Here is a 21,315-nt window from a genome sequence, read left to right on the forward strand (position 1 = left end):
CCGAGGAACAAAAATGTCCTATATAGACCTATTTATTGCTACCCACCTTCTATGACAGCGCGTTTCCCTGTGGTAGTCCCTGATGACCTAGATTGGTACCAGAACATTTTCAAGATCGAATTAATCCTTGAATTCAACATATGTTATTATAAATTCTTTCAGATGAATTCCCCCAGCTGCCTTTTGATGAAAAACCATCATGGCAGTACAAAATTGAATTCAATTTCCAGCTACACGTCCAACCAAATGAATAATCGATGAAAAACAAAGGGTCCAAATTTAATATTCTTGCACGTTTGTCGATTCAATTACAAAACGAAAAACGTTAAACCGAATTTCTCGTTAGAGGCTTTCGACATAACCGAAATGGAAATTTCGTAATTTCAGTGGTCTGTCATTACTTTTCGTCGTCACCAATTATTAGTTTCTGCCATGCACGCGTTGAAAAAATTCAATTAGAAGAGGGGATATAGTAACAGAGTCATCAGTATTGGCATTTGTGCAGGTATTGAAATTTGAGAATATCAGACTAATTATACAGAGTGAGTTTTAGGTGGAAAATTCATCAATTTACAAAATGAAGAATAATTTATTGGAGACATAGACTTCTATGTGCTTAGTTAGCGAAAAACATTACTACAATATTAGAAACAAAAATTATTTAAGGAGAACATGTGTCTGTCTGAATTCCTCAATTTATCATAGTATCGATGTCTTCAATTATGTATAGTATATTCAAAGTAATTTGAACTAAAGTCCATATATGAAGTGGATACCGCTATCCGCTAAATTTGAAAAGTTTATTTGAAAGTATTGTTAGGTAATGAATTCACTGATCCCAAAACAATTTCTGAAATTTTGGACAACTTTGTATAATCGTAATATTCTGGCTTCCTCCTGACGTTGGATATACTATACCTGTTGAAATAGTCTTCAACAGAAGAATCAAGAAAATGTGTCATAAACTCAAAGAGTACCTTAAACTTCAAAAATGTATTTTGAATTGTTGTTTTATTTTTGTTGAAAAAAAAATATTGTTGTTTGAAATCTATTATATGACCTTTGTCTCTGATACCAACAGATTCTGCTGTTTGGGAGAAGGGATTGAATGAATAAATAAATACTATCAGAGAACCTTTCCAGTGACGTGATGATAAAGAAAATTAGCATAAAAAAGCCATCATTACGATACAAAGTAGAAAAGAAGATTGGGAAAGTGAATCCACAATTCCAGGTCTCAAAAAGAATACCATCAAATGGTACACAGATGGTTCCAAAACCACGACACAAAATTCCGACTAGCTGAACTAAACAGAAAACAAGACCGCATAAAAAAAAGGTCGAAACATCCACCCCCCTCCGAGCTTGTCATACGATAAATCTCCATCCGGCCAACAGCCTGTCTGCCAGTTAAATGTTTATACCTCGTGTAATGCCTCCTCTACCCACCCCCGGAAAGCCATCAGAACGAAACCCTTAATATTTTATGACCCGACGCACCTTCCTGCTGAAACGCTTTTGATGTAGACGGAACCAGACACCTGGAGTCTTCCGGTGCCCCGCACCGCAGAGGACGTGCACGGTCCGGATCATTTATTCAACGTTTCCCCAAACCCGGTTCGATGCACCCGAAAATCCCGAAATTGAAAGTTGGCGATTGGAACGTCTCCCGGTTAAATCACGAATAAATTTCGCGCGGCTATTCTTTCCGGTCACGATTGAGCCTGCGAATCCGCTCGTGTGGCCTCGATAAATATTCACGTGGGTGGCGGACTTTAGATTTGGGGTAGCGTCGATAAATATTCCCGTGTGTGGAGGGCTTTAGATTTAGGGTGGCGTCGATAAATATTCACGTGTGTGGGGGACTTTAAATGGAGGTGGTATAATATTGATGCGTGTGATAGACTTTAAACTTTAAATGATGAAGATCTGCACTGAGAATAGGGTTCATTATTTGTTCTGATCCCAAAGGGATTTTCTTAAATTTCGACGCAGAAACTGATGAAAATATTCTAAAATGTAAAAATCCAATACTATTTAGGTAGGTATGATGGTAAATCATTCTTGAAAGCTGCAATAACCAAACTTTTGTCTAAGAAGTTTGGTACCGAGTCTAAAGAGAATTCGAGTTGTTTCAAGTCATTATCATCTCAGCAGTAATAATAGTTTTCCTCAATTTTGCCATTTTTAGCCTACTTGAAAGTCGAGTAAATTGCAACTATCAATTTTTGTACCAAAATTTATGAAAATGAATAATAATGTTCGAAAAGGCTATGCACGGCGATTGAACCATTTTTTTTTTAATAATTAAGGAGATTGTGAACCAAACAATGAAGTGAATGGGTTAAAAATTATCACTAAAAATTTCCAGATTTCACAATAGTGTTTCTCACGAAATTTTAAACTTCAAGAAACAAAAGCTTCAGATAAATATATTGTTTGAACAGCTTTGACAGCAAATATAATTAAATACCACCTTCCAAAAGAGATAAGGATGATCATTTCATGAAATCCAATAGATAAATTCGAATAAATACTGAATAACCCTCATAATTATTACAAAATGGCAAGAGTGCATTCGCCATTTTGCGTTTTATATTCTCGTACGTTTTAGTTACACTTCGAACCTCGGTATAGGCCGTAATTTAAACTTTGGTGTAAGTCTCAGAATAATAAAGATAGATAGAGGGAGCATATGTAATTTTTTGTGAGCAAATTTTGTCCCCAACATGAACTATCAAATTTGACATGAAGCGCGCGGAAATGAAAACATATCAGTGATTCGATATCTCACCCAATTCAAGCGTTTCTCTACGAAGAATGCCCTTCTCATGTTCCACTGTGAATCAACGTTTCATATTAACCCAAAATATATTGAAATAAATACCCAAATATATCAGAAATTCAGAAAACAAACCTCAAGCGCGCCAAACGACGTGAAACAACCGAAGACACTAGGAGAGCAAATGTTGCCAAACCTTGGATTTCAGCAGGAAGTTACAGAAAATGACAAATATTCCTTTTATTATAAATTCAACAATTAGGAAAAATATCCAATTAAAAATATTTGAATTTAGATATTTAATCGGGAATCACTCAAATAAATATATTTCATTCAATATAATATCCGTTCATAATGATATAGTAAAATTGTGGATTTGATAATATATCACAATCCGACAACGTAATCTAACCATCTAAAAATTGCGTATACTCCCTCTTTCTATGTTTGTTACTCTATGGTATAAGTCAAGCTGTGAACTACGGTATAAGTCATACTCTGAACTCTGGTATAAGACATACTTTGAACTTCGGTTAAAACTAAAAGAATCTTTTAAATTTAGATACATAATTGCAAGTTATATTTTCAAGTTCGATATAAGTTATACTTTAAACTCCAGTACGAATCATACCGATGGATGAAATGTATCTATTCCCACATCACCTTCGTATACACCAACCTCCCGTCAGTGTCAACACCAAACTCGAACATATCTGTGAAACTTTCGTCGTTAAATCTGCCATCCATTCGACCGGAAACCGATTCTACTGCATGTAATCCATTCTCGAAGTGCCCAAACTGCGTGCAGCAACGACATTGAGACATTTGTCGCGTCCTCATTCGCAAACAGCTAGACAAAGTTATCGGACAAACATTTCTATTATACCGTGACGACACGCTATAATGCAGGATCTACGCAAACCTCCTCTTTGTTCTATGTGCCAGAAGGGATGAGAGGGGAACCGCTGTGTCGTCTGCCTTAATGTTCGGTAATACCTTTTGTTAATACGGGGTTGGAGGTCTCTTATGCACTGGGGAGAGATGGAGGTTGGTAATCCTTGTTTTGATACGATGTCTTCGTATTACGTGTATGGCGTCGGAGGCTGTAGATGCTAGATAATAGTGTACAGGATGGGCAAATTTCGATGTTTTAGCACTACGACTAAAAAAAAAACTAAAAATAGCACAGAAATCTAGTGTTCCCATTTGAAAAAACATAACTTTGGGTCATAGCTTCGAAATTGAAAACTCTTTTGGAAAGACGAGCACGCCACTGGATTTTACGTAAAAAAGTGCCTGTATGATGCTTTTATTTCAGAGCTCTATCATCAGAGATATAAATGCTTTTCGATATCGTCATTTTTCCAATTTTCGCTAATTACTCGAAAACAAAAGAAGGTGACCAAAAATGAATACTACCCTTGTTAGTTTCTCAGAAAAAGAGACAAAAAAGTGGGTGTCAGATTTTGTCTATCTACTCTGGTTCAAAAGTTGTGCTAAAACATCGAAATTTGCCCACCCTGTCCAGGGTTTCTCTGTGTATATACAACTTTGCTTCTGCCGTTTTTTTTTTCTCCGAAATTCGAGGTTTTATTGTGAAAAACTGGTTATCCATTCATGATTCAAAGTATTAACCATCGCTGCCCACTACTTTTTCGTCTCCAGTCACAATTCGATGCAGAAATCACTTCTGTCTTTGCCTTGCAAGAAGCTTTTCAATAGCAAACAACCGCCGTTCAACATCTCTCGGGTTCAAACCGTACGGCATCCAATTTCCTTGTTTCTGGATCATTCCTATAACTCTCAGGCGTTTTGGAATGTCTTGTTGTATCACTCCCAAAGATCCCATCAATCCTTGTTGCGTTTGACACAAGTTTTTATCAAGTAATGCCTTCAATTCTGCATCTTAGAAAACCTTGTCTCTCCTACCGCCATGCTGGTCTTTGACGTCAAAATCATCGTTCTTGAAGCGTTAAAACCACTTTTGGTTTTCTCTTCTACTGATAGCGGCCTCACCATATGTATTTGAGAGCATTCGATGAGCCTCAGCCTCAGATTTCTTCATATCAAATCAGAAAATTAAAACCTCCCGCAAATGACGAGAATTTGGCTCGTAAGCTGTCACGTGTAATCGAGAATGACTTTATGATGCAGACACAAATCGACTAATATTTCGATGGCGTTATGTTAATAAATACCTGAGCTAATTGTATCACATCTACGATCTATTTATTTCGACTATCACTTACCGCTACAGCCATCTATTGCAAAACGGCGTTAGCAAAGTTGTATACCTTATAACCGATTCCTAAAATCATTAATAATACTTTTTCGAGTCAACATAGCGACACAAGTGGATAGTGGTGCTTTCGCCATTTGGTATAATACATAAAAAGAACAATTGCGGGGTTCGATTACAGCACGTCGTTATCTGAAACTTCATTGTCATAAAATACACGCAGCTTTCACTGGAAGACCTTGAAGACGTTATAATACTCCTTCATTCAGCCAATTCTCTCTTCGAAATGATTATAAACACATCCTCGTTTCAATGTCTCATTTTGATCAATTCAGTACCGGTGCATTCACCATTTTGCAATCGAAGATTACATAATTACATTTCGATACGTCTTCATTTGAAACTACATCGGTTTTTGACTGAACAAATGCAGCATATCCTAATGCTTATTGTACTTCTCAAATATTTCATCATCTCGAAAAAACGCCTAAGATGAATAGAATCAAAGAATATTAATAATAAGGCGTTTTATTGCGAAGGACTCTGCAAAACCAGGATTCAATAGTGTAACATTTAAAAGGAAATTTCATCGCGAAAAAACGCCTAAGATATCAATGCCGAGTCATAGAATATAAATAATAAGGCGTTTAATTGCGACTAACACTGTAAGACTGTGATTGAATTACCTCCAGGCGGAAATTCGTCGCACAAAAACACCTTAACATTCTAGGTTGTCATAGAGTATGATTAGTCATAAAATGCAAACAAATAAGTGTTTTTTTGCGACGACCTTTGCAGTTTGATGTGACATCACGAATATGTAGACTTTTTCGCATTCATTTATCCGTCATATAATGAATTAACAAGTTGGTATATCAGACGAGAATAGTTCTCCGCAAAGATCGCTCTGTCATTTCAGGATAATATGCCAGGAATGATGCCAAAGTTCGACTCACTGGGACCTAGATACATTTCGAATCTCACTTCCCCTCAATTTCATTCGAACCACTATATAAATTCTCACCTTTAACCGGTTACACCAACCCCTCAAAATTGAATTCGGTAGACAAGGGTTCTACAATATCATCGAAAATTTCCACCTCCGAGAAAAGAAGCTCATCTTCAATACATCGAATACCTCTCCTCCTAATTCAATTTCAAAGGTTTATTTTATAACGTAAACGTTGAAAATGATATGATGATCGCAATATCGTAGTTTTCTACCAAAAAGACCTCCGTTTCTGTTTCTGAGTCTAACACAATAGAAATAGCATTCTATAAGATCCCATTCCGATGCATACCCTACACACAACCACTTCCAAAATGCCAGCTACGTGATCCCAACAATGTAAACAAAGTTTAAGAGAACAAAGGCGCTTTTCAAACGGAGCAACTTGCTCTGTTATCAATACCAACAACTGAACATTGTGAGCGACCACAACATTGTGTACGTAACAATGTTTTATTTCTTGTCAGTTTGGAATATCTGGCGATATCGAATGTTTCTTAATGCAACGAGTAAATATAATTGGAGTTTATGGAAATGAAAGAGAATCAACAGCAATGTCGGCAGGTCTTTCTTTGAAGTGAAATCCTATTCAGAATGAAAAATATGTCTGAGACGTTAACTTTATAGAATACATAGACGTACCTACAGGGTTTTCCGATAAGATGTTTTATTTCTAATAGCCTTCTATCAGAACAAATACTACGTTTAACATTTGATAATTCAAGGCTTGACTTGATACTCAAGCTAGTTTACTTGAGTTTAACTTGAAATCAACTCAAGTTAAAGTCAAGCAGTAGTTTTCCAATGTCAAGTCAAGTATTTATTTATCAAGTACATCACTTGAGTTGATTTCAAGTCAAGTAACTTCAATAACAAGTCAAGCCGTAAATCCATATTTGAAAAGTAAAAACTATTTCAATATTATAGGCACATTTATGTTCTAACGAAAAAAAAATTCAAGTTTAATTGTAACCCAGAATTCTAGAATAGTTTCTTCACCATCCTGATAACAAAAGGATCACAGTGAAATGGTATGACTCCAGGAGTTTCTAGAAACGAAACTTTTCCCGAATGGATTCGTATTGAAGAAGATTTCAACTGTTTTCTAGTGACAGCCTTGCGTATGTCGTACTGATAGTGTGAATAATGGCTATCATAAGACACACGCGGCTATTACTGGAAGACCTTATCGACTTCATCAATTCAACGTCTCGACACAAGTGGACATTTGAGAAATCGGATACTGGCACCTTCACCATTTTGTACTCACCGAAGATAACTTGCAGGTTTCAATAACAGCACATCCTTATCTGGAACTAATTGTCATAACACACACGAAACCTTAGTGAGAGTAATTATCCTTTATTTGGCCATTTCACTCTTCAAAACGAAGTTTAACACATCTTTGTTTGAACGTTCAAATGGGTCAATTAGATACCAGCGCATTCACCATTTTGTACTTGAAGTCTATCATATACATGCATTTTGGTCTGAAAAAAAGGCAGTTTCTGACTGAAAAATAGGGTAATAGCATTTTAAAAGGAACTTTCGAATGGGCAAATAAAGGATGTATTTTATTTCCATTGTAACGAAATGGTTAACCATTGTTTACCTGCTCGCAAATGAAAATTTTAGGTTAACAAACATGCATTGAACAAATCCAGTTTACATTCTAAGAACTGAACTTCAATGAAATGTGAACTTTCCATCAATACACCAATAACAATAGTGGAAATGCCTCAGCTTGTCCCAACCACCAATAAACGATCAAACGTTCTACCTTCACGAATGAACAAGAATTCTCATCATTACCCAACTTCATTGATTGAATTTACCGCTTCCTCCAACCCATAAACCAAGAAAACACGTTCCCCAAACGCAGAAAAAGACCGGAGTTACCTCCAAATTATCTCAGCACTGCGGTATAAAACTTGGAATTTATTTGAGACTCAAAAAGGTTAAACTAATCTGTGAAAGAGGAGTGTCAGTCCGGTTTACCATCAAACCGTAAAAACTGAATATACGAGTTCTCCCAGCCTTCTAAAACGCATTTCACACTTGAAGCGGAAAGAGAATTTTTATTTTTATTTTTATGGACGTTCGTTAATGCAAACCTTTTACGAGCTGTAAACAACTAGTAAAAGTGAGTTGGAGGTGATCTGCTCTTCAAAAGTGGATGTTGGTGTTTTTCTTGATTCATTTCTAAAGGAAGCGTTTGAATTTATATTCAAGAAAATATTCCAGAGCTTGAAATCTTAGAGAATCTTCAAACTTCAACTTCGAACATCCATAAAACACTGACATATTCGTTCCTGGGAAGATTGTAAAACGATAATAACGGGTGTTTTTTTTCGAGGTATATAACTTTAAGTTGGCATTACTGTTCAAGATGGCGACCGATTTAACAGCTGTCAAGTGATTTATTCTCAGTTTGGTTCGGCAATTCATCATGAATAGAATCAAGCCTGAATACCGCTTGCAAATATTGCAATTTCATTTCGAAAATAATAGTTCTGTGCGGAATACGTATCGCACACTACGTCCATTTTATTTTGTTTAGCGATGAAGCGCACTTCTGGTTGAATGGCTACGTCAACAAACAATACTGCCGCATTTGGAGTGAAGCTAATCCTCAAGTGTATGTCGAAACACTGTTACATCCAGAAAAACTGACTGTTTGGTGCGCTTTATGGGCTGGTGGAATCATTGGTCCGTACTTCTTCAAAAACGATAATGGCCAGAACGTTACAGTCAATGGTAATCGGTATAGAGCCATGATTACTAACTTTTTCATTCCTGAATTGAACAACCATGATGTCCAGGAGCTGTGGTTCCAACAAGACGGCGCAACATGTCACACAGCTAGTACCACAATCGATTTATTGAAAGACACGTTTGGTGACCGCCTAATTTCACGTTTTACACCTGTGAATTGGCCTCCAAGATCTTGTGATTTAACACCGCTAGACTACTTTCTGTGGGGCTATGTAAAGTCATTAGTCCATGCGGATAAGCCACAAACCCTTGACCATTTGGAAGATAACATTCGTCGTGTTATTGCTCATATACGTCCACAAATGTTGGAAAAAGTCATCGAAAATTGGACGTCCAGATTGGACTACATCCGAGCCAGCCGTGGCGGTCATGCCAGAAATCATATTTAAAATGTAATGCCACAAGATTATCTTGCGGATAAATGAAATTCATGTCAATCGAATAATCCATCGTTTTTTTATTGCAATTTAAAGTTCTATAACTCTAAAAGAAACACCCTTTATATATTCATAGAATATTGCAAAGCTTATTGACTTATCACTTCTTCTTTCTTAGAATCCCATATAACTATCAACCGTCTGTCTCTAACCTTACTTCCCATAAACAAAATCATTCAGTCCCCTATGCCACAACTCTTCGAGACTTCACCAGGTGCAACATAATTTTCAAAGGATTTTCGTGTTCCTTCAGGACATGCCCTAATCACCCCAATCTCTCCCTTTTGAACGACATGGAAAACCAACTGAGTGTTCCATTTTCCGGCTTTCCATGTCACTTTCACCAGACGTACACCATACCGATAACTTATCTATGCATCTGTACAGGGCCGCATCTCAAAAGAGAACATGGAGGATGAGGGATATGAATAATTGCTCTTCTGTCAACGGAAGACTTTCAGCTCCAATCTCTCGAGATATGAAGCCATTAGGTTTATTTAATCTGGCATGAGAATCTGGCTGGCAATCGCTTGCATGGGTGGTGGGGATTTTTGGAAGTGTCAGCGCCCTAGCAGTTATCAGTGTCGCCAACCGTATGCAGCAGAACGTTTACGCTACTGAAGAATTACTGTTGACGATTTCTAGCATGAAAGCAGCCCACAAAGCGATGAATTTCAAGAAGCTCACAGCCCAAGATTCGTTGATGGCTCGAGGATTGTCTTTCTCCATATACGACAATTTTGTATAAGCCATGATTCTCACGTAGTCGAAGGACAAAGGCCAACAAGTTGAGAATGGAGACGTATCTGAAGGGTTTTTTTTTAGAGCAATAAAACTTTAAATTGCAATGAAACAACGATGGATTATTCGATTGACATGAATTTTATTTATCCGCAAGATAATCTTGTGGCATTACATTTCAAATATGATTTCTGGCATATGACCGCCAAGGCTGGCTCGGATGTAGTCCAATCTGGACGTCCAATTTTCGATGACTTTCTCCAACATTTGTGACCGTATATCGGCAATAACACGGCGAATGTTGTCTTCCAAATGGTCAAGGGTCTGTGGCTTATCCGCATAGACCAATGACTTTACATAGCCCCACAGAAAGTAGTCTAGCGGTGTTAAATCCCAAGATCTTGGAGGCCAATTCACAGGTCCAAAACGGGAAATTAGGCGGTCGCCAAACGTATCTTTCAATAAATCGATTGTGGCACGAGCTGTGTGACATGTTGCGCCGTCTTGTTGGAACCACAGCTCCTGGACATCATGGTTGTTCAATTCAGGAATGAAAAGTTAGTAATCATGGCTCTATACCGATCACGATTGACTGTAACCAACTGGCCTTCATCGTTTTTGAAGAAGTACGGACCAATGATTCCACCAGCCCATAAAGCGCACCAAACAGTCAGTTTTTCTGGATGTAACGGAGTTTCGACATACACTTGAGGATAAGCTTCACTCCAAATGCGGCAGTTTTGTTTGTTGACGTATCCATTCAACCAGAAGTGCTCTTCATCGCTAAAATGGACGCAGTGTGCGATACGTATTCCGCACAGAACCATTATTTTCGAAATAAAATTTCACTATTTGCAAGCATTGTTCAATTATGAGTTTATTCATGATGAATTGCCAATCCAAACTGAAAATAAATCACTTGACAGCTGTTAAATCGGTCGCCATCTTGAACAGAAATGCCAACTTAAAGTTATATACCTCGAAAAAAAACACCCGTTACATTTGGGCGTCTTCTACAATATTCTCTTCGGTACGCACATTCATTTGTCGTGTTGATAGTTTTGAATCGAGAAGAGTAAACTTAGTGCGAAACGAACAAAAACTGCAGGAATTGCTTGTTCACTGGGTCAATTATATTGATCGTAAAATGGACAAAGTGCTTTATGGAATTTCCACAATTTGGGAGCATTTTCCTGACGTTAAACGAATCATGATGAATTGCCAAATCTTACTGATCCGAGATGTCAACATAGATTGACATTCTCAAGTGTCAAACCATAGACAACAACCATCAAAACTTCTCATGCAGCTAAAAAACATCGAATACATAAATAATTATCATCATATCTTTTCCAGTTATAGAAAAACACCTATCTGTCAAACCGACATTCCTCCTGTCAACGCCCCGACAGCTATCAGTGTCGCCAACCGTATCGCAACAAAACGTTTCCTTCACTAAAGAATGACCGTTGACGATTCCAAACACGAAAGCAGTCTACGTAGGGGTGAATTTCAAGAGGCTCAAAGCCCCAGATAGTCCGTCCTTGAAACAATGTGCAGGTATATCCCATTAGGACGTTCCGCGGTCACGTGAACACGCCAATCACGTGTCCGTCCTTGTGGGGAGGAAACCAGCAATTCGTTCCGTAAATAACAACCCCATTTACTGTCAATATTTGTAGTATGAGAGTTCTCTCTCCCTCGCTTATTTTTCAACAGTCAGTTATTACCCATTATTTGCGCAGAGATTGGTCCTTCTCATCAGGATTCTGTCGTGGACCTTTGGGGTAGTTTTCTTGGGGGAGGGGGTGGTCGATCGATTGACCTAGTTTCGTCGGAGATCGGGAAGTCAACAAGTAAGATCGATGGGGTGGTCTCTACCCTCTGAAAGATAATGGAGGGGAGATTGCCGAAATTATTTTCGGCCTATATAGGGGTTCTTGTTAATTTTAATTATGATGTTTTAATCGTTTCGTCTTAGGTCTAATGAGTATTTCGCACAAAGCTTTGATCGGCATTTCAGATGGTTTTTGTTTGTTGGAAATTTATGGTGGATCCAATGATTATTTGTAGGATACAATTAATATGGAGAATCATACAAAGGCGTGCAAAGCTTTTTCAGGACCAAAATTGTCGAAATAGTTATATTTTGAAGATTCTTGCGAGTTGTTGTATTTTAGATCCTTTTATTTTTCGGCAAAAACTATAGCTTGTAGTAGAATTATTAAATAGATGTTGAACTATACCTGAAACGTCATTATTTTTTATCTAAACGCTCTATATTTGGAAATAAAGTCTTACTAAGAATGCATCTAAATTGAAAAATTCATCACAAAAATTGTGAAAATTTTGCATTTACACAAAACTAAAGCATTTTTGGACCGGCGTGAAGCACCTTCATGGCTGGCAATGGTGAAACTGGTGAAAAATTTGAGCAAATGTTCGAAGTGGTCATGGAAAATTTCATGAAAAGGATAATTGTGCTGCAACCGTAGCTGTGGCCGTCATTTGGCTAATATCGATTTTCATCGTGAATAGGACACCTTATAAAGGCTTAAATAATGAAGGTTTATTGAGTCAACTTGATGAAGGATTATTACTCTTGTCTTTTTCAGAATTGGAATTATATTCCAAGACAAAAATAAACCAAATATATCATAAAGATATATATATATTATTGTGACGGAATTGACACAAAGTTGTCATTTTTTTTTGTATTAATTAGGAAACCTACTTTCCTCTTCGTAATGAAATACATTGATTTCGTTATAGTTATTTATAATACAAGTGCAGAAGGCATTGATATTCTTCCACGAGTTCAAAATTCAAAAACGAGCCACGAAGTGGCGAGTTTTGGAATGAACGAGTGGTAGAATGAGCCTTCTGTACGAGTATTATACATTATTTTCTCTAATTCATTGCATTTTCATTGAAATTAATGAAATATTTCCATAAATATATTTTAGTGATTTTTGCATTGAAAAATGTTGGTTGGCAGAACTGATTTCTTTAAGGCAAATTGATGAATTGACAGATAAAGCCGTGGCGGAAAATTCGGAGTACCAACATAGAATAATAAAATATAACCATGAAAACTGTGCGTTTCTGATATATTCTCGCACGATTTTGTTCTACAAGATGTGGAAGAATGAACGGAATAACCACAGAATTAGAGAAAAAATATACTAGTTTTTTCTTCAATGTAAAAATGAAACCTGTTGTTGGAAAACCCAAAATTGTTCATCCCACGAAAAATTTTCTTTTTTTGGTTTGCATCTCAGTTTACATTTTCCTCCGAGAAAATATCACTTTAATACACAATGTACAGGGTGGGCAAATAAGCGAGGTAAGCGGCTATATCTCAGGATCCACTCATCGTAGAGACTTGCGGTAAAAATTTTTACCACTAAAGTAAACAAAAGAAAACACTGGAAATTGTTTTGAAGTTCATACCTCCACCGCTAGGGGGCGTAATGGCTATCGTCGAGTAGAAAAATGCATTTTACTCGAAAAATTTTCATATTAAGTTGGAAAAAAAATATCATCACTGTAAACCTTGGAAAATTCTCTATCTGTTTGAATTGTCACTTTCGATTTTGCAACATCAAATAAGGGTGGGGCAAAGATAGAAATCTGACTGATTGAAATGTCTGTAACTTCAGTTTGGCTCAACATTTTTGAGCAAATTAGATCTTATTTGAGAGACAACATCTTGTTGATTAAGGAAAAAATATACTCATGATGAATTCGATTCAGCTGCTTCCGATAGGGAGCGCTGAGTCAGAAGTTCATTGTTTTGTTCATTTTTCTCTGAAATTTCAAATGTAATGATAGGATTTTCTTAACAGAAACAAAAATTTCATTAAATTTGCATGAAAAAACCTAAAGATCGCAAAGCGATAATTTCAGGCGTTCTGAAGTTATGACCGAAAGAAGATATTCTTCAACTGATGCACTGCGAACAACAAAATTGAGTCTTCAAGTTCTAACAGAAACAGAAATCCCATCAAATTTGTATGAAAAAACCAAAAGGTCGCAAAGCGATAGCTTCAGGGGTTCTGGAGTTATGGCCGAAAGAAGACACAATTTAGTTTTTCAGTGCATCAGTTGAAGAATATCTTTTTTCGTCCATAACTAGAGAACCCCTGAAGCTATCGCTTTGCGACCTTTTGGTTTTTTCATACAAATTTGATGGGATTTCTGTTTCTGTTAGAACTTGAAGACTCAATTTGGTTTTTCGCAGTGCATCAGTTGAAGAATATCTTCTTTCGGCCATAACTTCAGAACGCCTGAAATTATCGCTTTGCGACCTTCAGGTTTTTTCATGCAAATTCAATGAAATTTTTGTTTCTGTTAAGTAAATCTTATCATTACATTTGAAATTTCAGAGAAAAATGAACAAAACAATGAACTTCTGACTCAGCGCTCCCTATCGGAAGCAGCTGAATCGAATTCATCATGAGTATATTTTTTCCTTAATCAACAAGATGTTGTCTCTCAAATAAGATCTAATTTGCTCAAAAATGTTGAGCCAAACTGAAGTTACAGACATTTCAATCAGTCAGATTTCTATCTTTGCCCCACCCTTATTTGATGTCGCAAAATCGAAAGTGACAATTCAAACAGATAGAGAATTTTCCAAGGTTTACAGTGATGATATTTTTTTTCCAACTTAATATGAAAATTTTTCGAGTAAAATGCATTTTTCTACTCGACGATAGCTATTACGCCCCCTAGCGGTGGAGGTATGAACTTCAAAACAATTTCCAGTGATTTCTTTTGTTTACTTTAGTGGTAAAATTTTTTACCGCAAGTCTCTACGATGAGTGGTTCCTGAGATATAGCCGCTTACCTCGCTTATTTGCCCACCCTGTACAATTGTTACCTTCTTTCTACTCTCCTTTAATCGATTCCTTCCAAACCAGGAAGGCACTGTTATCAGGTTGAACCATCTCATTCGAATCTTCCATTTCTTCGGCAACAGCAACACCTGCTGTTCCCTCTTCTTAATCAGCAACAGACCATTCCTTCATGAATAAAGCTGCCAAATACGATCGTTTCTATAACGAAGACCATAGAGAATGAACGAGAAAATTGTAGCGTTTTTATTCAGGTGACTGGATACGAAATAACCTTTTTAATTAAACATTAAATTTCGAAGAGCCATGAATGCATTAACCGAGGAACAAAAGTCGAGATGGGGAGCAATTGAAAAGGCCCAGATTTTGTGCGTTCGCATTTTCATTATTAAACGGGGATAAAAAAAACCTGGGAAAGTTGGAGTTCCATCAACTGAGGATCATTCCAGAGGGCGGCACCGTATTGAATTATGTTCCAGGTTTTTTTCGGTTTCTCGTTATGAGAATCATTCTCGTTACGTTTGCGGCATTGCATTCATATTTTATTCAGATTGATTCTTTTCTTATTTCTGACTTGGAGATTCGAAATAACGAGGTTGCTTTCTTTACTCTGCTTTGAAATTTTCTCAGGGGAAAATTCAAATGTCTTGAGTAAGAGGCAGAACATCTCGTCACTATAATAAAGTGATTATAAATGTGATCCAATCAGTGCTTTCAGAGATAATGTCAGCAAAACAGATTGCAGGTATCTGTAATCTGTGGTCAGCAACAATGTTGCGAATTTCGAATACATTAGTTGGTACTTTCATAGCTTAGGTTAACACATAGAATATTGACACAACCACAAAGTTGGAATAATATATTATGAAATTATTTCGATTACATAGAGAATAAAATCTGTGATCCGAATTGATATTTATTGCAGTTTTCGAAACGTCATATTCATTTTTCAATTAATTTAGCGTTGAAAGAAGTAAATATGAATGCATCAAGTGAATCAGATCTAGATTTTCGAAAAATCCAACTGAAATTATTGAATCTGCTCATACAATAACCGAAAGTTTACTACATTCAATCGAAGGATTGTCATTCGGATCTTGACACAGAATATACATTCCATAAAAAGTGATGAAATAAAAAATGGAGTCAAAATGCTTACGTTACAAGGTGTTACATTATTATTATTATTATACATATATCAAGTGATGGATTACTAACATGTTGTTATCAAATTCTGAAGAAGTCGTGAAGAAAACCTATTCAGCAATATTTTATCCTTAACACTGGAGGAGCTATCTTGGGCCATTGGATTTAGATGTAATAAGCTTAAGTCTCCATATTTCCAATATGATACCTAACGAACAGACTAAAATAAACAAAATCCTTGTGTACAACAGAAAACAAAGAGAAATTACAGGACTATTTCCTCGATAGAATTTTAACAATTATAAATGACTATATTTTAAAGTTCATGGTTTCTTCTAAACGATTCTTCAATTTTTTTTCTTTTCAGACTTTCCGGCATGGCTTTCCATTTCAACCGACGTCGATGGCCTTTGATCCTGTCCAGAAACTCCTAGCGATTGGATCAAAATGTGGCTCTCTAAGAATGTATCCTTTTGAAATGCCTACACCAATTTTGGTCGAAGATTTCAATTTCTAGCTTGACTTCATCTGAAATTAATGGTTCGAATCAATACCCGTCAATATGGACAAAATTCATTCAATTTATTTACTGATAGAATCACGAAGAAAAATAAGGGAAGGAAAAGATTATTGCGTAAAAGGTTTTCATCTTTCAAAAAAAATATTTCAGTCGACAAAAGCGGAAAACCCAAGGTAAGTCATTTGATATTTTCCTGACGTATAATCCACCATGCTATAGCCAGCTGATTGTATTTTTTCGTCTAGATATTGGGTTAGCTAAAATTTTATAAATTTTCAGTTGGGAGGAAATGACAATGTATTTTTTTTTCTTCGTGTTCGAGGGGCTGCCGTCGCTCTCCCCCCCAACCGAGTCGTAGCTGACGTTCACGAGGCTTTTTATTACTATTATCTGATGCATCTCACCAAGTACCTCTCGAGAGGAAATAATCAAACAAATTTGCACCTGGCTCCCGGACTATTATATTTTTAATGGTGTAACTGGCCAGTAGTTTTTTTTTCGGCATTTCTAGTGTGGAAATTTCCTGAATTTGTTTCCTTCCTCTTAATATCCTTATTTCCAATCTACAACAATGCGATTCTTTCCATCGTATCGTCAACAACAAGAGGAGATGTCCTCTCCAAGGTATTGCATCAATCATTAAGAGAGATGTATCCGACTCCAGTTTGAAGCGTACGAGCAGAGGCAGGAAAAAAAAAGCGGATAAACGTCGAGAAACGGAAAATCTGCATTTTCTATCCGTTTTGACCTCGTGGGGAAATAAAAATCCCTTTATAACCGGATCTGCGGGCCAAATCCAGGAATTTATGACGTCCGACTTCTGGAATCCCATCCCAGGTAGATAGGGGAGTCAATCCCTCTCCAGTTTTGTTGATTGCGTACTCCCAGGAGATACAGGGTGGGCCAAATCATTATTTTAGCGTAGAAAACAGATGAACAGGGTGTTTCTGAATTGGAGGTACAGGAAAATGAGATATTCCTCAGATAATTTATGAAAAAAAGTCCATTGATCAAACACTTTGTTTTCTATAGGGTGTTTTTTTCAAGGTATGCAACTTTAAGTTGGCATTACTGTTCAAGATGGCGACCGATTTAACAGCTGTCAAATGATTTATTCTCAGTTTGGATTGGCAATTCATCATGAATAGACTCACGCCTAAACAACGCTTGCAAATAGTGCAATTTCATTTGGAAAATAATGGTTCTGTGTGGAATACGTATCGCGCACTACGTCCATTTTATTTTGTTTAGCGATGAAGCGCACTTCTGGTTGAATGGCTACGTCAACAAACAAAACTGCCGCATTTGGAGTGAAGCTAATCCTCAAGTTAATGTCGAAACACCGTTACATCCAGAAAAACTGACTGTTTGGTGCGCTTTATGGGCTGGTGGAATCATTGGTCCGTACTTCTTCAAAAACGATGATGGCCAGAACGTTACAGTCAATAGTGATCGGTATAAAGCCATGATCACTAACTTTTTCATTCCTGAATTGAACAACCATGATGTCCAGGAGCTGTGGTTCCAACAAGACGGCGCAACATGTCACACAGCTCGTGCCACAATCGATTTATTGAGAGACACGTTTGGTGACCGCCTAATTTCACGTTTTGGACCTGTGAATTGGCCTCCAAGATTTTGTGATTTAACACCGCTAGACTACTTTCTGTGGGGCTATGTAAAGTCATTGGTCTATGCGGATAAGCCACAAACCCTTGACCATTTGGAAGACAACTTTCGCCGTGTTATTGCCTATATACGGCCACAAATGTTGGAAAAATTCATCAAAAATTGGACGTCCAGATTGGGCTACATCCAAGCCAGCCGTGGCGGTCATATGCCAGAAATCATATTTAAAATGTAATGCCACAAGATTATCTTGCGGATAAATAAAATTCATGTCAATCGAATAATCCATCGTTGCTTTATTGCAATTTAAAGTTCTATAGCTCTAAAAAAAAAACACCCTTTAGATACAGGATGTTTCTTGTAGTCCTTTTATCCTATAATAGATGGCTGTAGCGGTAAGTGGTAGTCGATATAAATAGATCGTAGATGTCATATAATAGATCTAGATATTTGTGAAAATAAAGTCATCGAAAGGTCACAAGAGGTTACAATGAAACTCCCCATAAATCTAAATGTAACCAGTTCTCGAACTTCATATTGAATTAATTTACTTTTGGCATTTCTGTAAAACTACTGGGTGTCTAATTCGAAAATATCAACAACTGAACAACTTCCCTGAAAACCGTCCTATCTTTTCAGATCCTTTTGACCCATTAATTGGAAGTTCATCATCAAATGAAATGAATTAATTTTGTTTTAGTCAAATATCCCCACTCACTTTATTGAAGCACGAAAAACACAGAACAATTCGTATCTGAATAATTTTAACGATCAAAGAAAGCTTCCTCATCCACATAAATCATTCCCTAGAACAGACCAGCCATCCCTTCAGGCCATATCTCAATTAATTCTTCCGAGATTTCCCGACAAACTCTCTACAAAGCAAATTAAAGGAAAATAAAAAAAAATTGCCTGTGAGCCATACGACTTTTTGCGCTTTGAAACGACTTCAACCACGCACAGTTATTAACTTCATCTCTACCCGGATAAAGATAAAAAGAGGACCTGCTTCTCGTCCGACAAGAACCGAATTAAGCCCCGCCAACACCCTCCACCAGGGGCAGATGGGATAGATAGTCCGCCAGTAAGTTCGAACTTCTAGTTCGAACTTACTGGCATTAATCTCGTGCCTTCTGTCTATCAATTAATAGTAAAATCGTTCCTTAAATAATCTTATTTATCAAAATAAGCCAATTCCACCAACGACAACGTACTAATTCGAATGTTAATTTGTTTGTTTGGATTCCGAACACTGACAGGAGAACTAAAATGGCGGTGTGTGGCGTCATCACTAATAGAGCTTATAAAAGATACAATTTAAAATGATCATTATGGCAACACTGCCTATTATTTTCCGACATGCCTGCATATCGATTTAATCGAATTGAATGCACAGCAAAATCAAAGTTGTACACCTTCATCTTCCTACGAACTTTAAAAATCATACAATATTCATCACCGAAGGCTGTAGTTGGTCGGATTAGAAACCTATGAACTCTCCCTCAATGTGAATTTTTCGATCCTTTTTCATTCCGAAACCGTTGAGCGAGACATGCCACGTCTCGCTTTCACTCCTCGTCCGTAGTAACGGCATAATCTAGACGCCAGGGCCACGAATTTTCCGAATTTCCATACGATGACACGATTTTCCACCACTGACGTCGTTCTATCTCCTCTCTCAGGTACACAGAATTGGATTTGACGACGGAAAATTCACATTTATGGGAGGGAGCGAAGTTGATTCGATGAAAACGGTGCAGTTTTTTTTTTGTATCAGCGAAGCAGCCGTGAAAAGGGTTATAAAGGGTATTCCAATAGGAATTTAAAATGGTTATAATGGCAACATCGTGTATTATTTTTTGATATTTCTAATGTAATTTGTGATCAGTAGGTTTTGTCATTCACTTTATTGATGTCTGTTCATAATGTCTTTATCTCTGGCTGAATCGTTTCGTTACGATTGCACAAAGTGGCAACAACGCCTATTAAGATATTTTGTGGAACCAATCTAATGCAAAATATGACATGACAAATATGAAGTATGTGCTCTTCCTTTTCTATTCCTCGGTCGTTGGCTACTACACTAACTCTAATTTATAGCTTCCTTCGTTCAACTAATCAACGTAACAAATTTGATGCCCTTTTCTACATAGGCGTACAACTTTGCTTCCGCCCCTTTTTCCGAAATTCGAGACTTTATTGTAAAAAACTGGTTGAACATTTATGATTCAAAGTATTGTCCATCGCTGGCCACTACTCTCTCCCATCCTTCGGGCAGCGTACGAATCCCGCTTTGAAAAAACTGATCATCTTTTGAAGCGATCCACGAATCGATCAAATTTTTTACTTTCTTACATTGATCGAAACAAGTGATAGTCCTAGGAAGCAACGTCTAGAGAATACGGCGGGTGGGGTAGTCTTGTATGTCTTTACCGTTTTCGCAACACGGGATCGAGCATTGTCATGCTGTAAAATCACTTTATCATGTCACTCGTTGTATTGCGGCCGTTCGAATTTCAATGCTCGGCTCAGACGCTTTAATTGCGTTCTATAACGATCGCCTGTGATTTTTTCAGTCGGTTTTAATAACTCATAATACACTACGCCGAACTGGTCCCACCAAATACTAAGCTTGACCTTGGAACCGTGAATATTCAGTTTGGCTGTCAACGTGGAAGCATGGCCGGGATATCCCTATGATTTTCTGCGCTTGGGATTATAGAAATGAACTTTTTTTCGTCTCCAGTCACAATGCGATGCAGAAATCCCTTCCGTCTTTGCCTTGCAAGCATCTGTTCACAAGCAAACAAAAACCGTTCAACATTTCTCGGCCTCAACTCGTACGGCACCCAATTTCCTTGTTTCTGATTCATTCCCATAACTTTCAGGCTCTATGAAATGGCTTATTGCATCTCTCTCAAAAATCCTGCGAATTTTTGTTGCGTTTGACACGAGTCGTGATCAAGTAATACCTCCAATTTTGCATCTTCGAAAACCTTCTCTCTTCCACCTGGTCTTCGACGGCAAAATCACCGTTCTTGAAGAGTTGAAACCACTTTTGGTACTTTTTTTTACTAATAGCGGCCTCATCATAGGTATTTGAGAGCATTCGATGAGCCTCAGCCGCAGATTTCTTCATATTAAAGCTGAAAATTAAAACCTTCCGCAAATGACGAGA

General features: G+C 37.3%; 1 protein-coding gene and 1 long non-coding RNA gene across 11 annotated transcripts in view; one reads left to right on the forward strand and one right to left on the reverse strand.

Moving 5' to 3' along the window:
- Positions 1-21,315, forward strand: part of LOC123675926 (syntaxin-binding protein 5) — a 206,444-nt gene that overhangs the window by 140,286 nt on the left and 44,843 nt on the right. For 9 of the 10 annotated variants that reach the window (XM_045611493.1, XM_045611494.1, XM_045611495.1 and 6 more), the window contains exon 2: positions 16,356-16,453. In XM_045611493.1, coding sequence (XP_045467449.1) covers positions 16,356-16,453 — 98 coding nt within the window. Of the gene's footprint in view, positions 1-15,895; positions 16,010-16,355; positions 16,454-21,315 lie in introns of those variants that run through there. The other variant, XM_045611496.1, reaches the window with a different exon arrangement.
- Positions 16,425-21,315, reverse strand: part of LOC123675936 — a 46,423-nt gene continuing 41,532 nt past the window's right edge. The window contains exon 3 of the long non-coding RNA XR_006746833.1: positions 16,425-16,516. This is a non-coding gene — a long non-coding RNA (uncharacterized LOC123675936). The remainder of the gene's footprint in view (positions 16,517-21,315) is intronic.

Source organism: Harmonia axyridis, chromosome 3 (genome assembly GCF_914767665.1).
Source record: "Harmonia axyridis chromosome 3, icHarAxyr1.1, whole genome shotgun sequence".
In the NCBI taxonomy this organism is placed as follows: domain Eukaryota; kingdom Metazoa; phylum Arthropoda; class Insecta; order Coleoptera; family Coccinellidae; genus Harmonia; species Harmonia axyridis.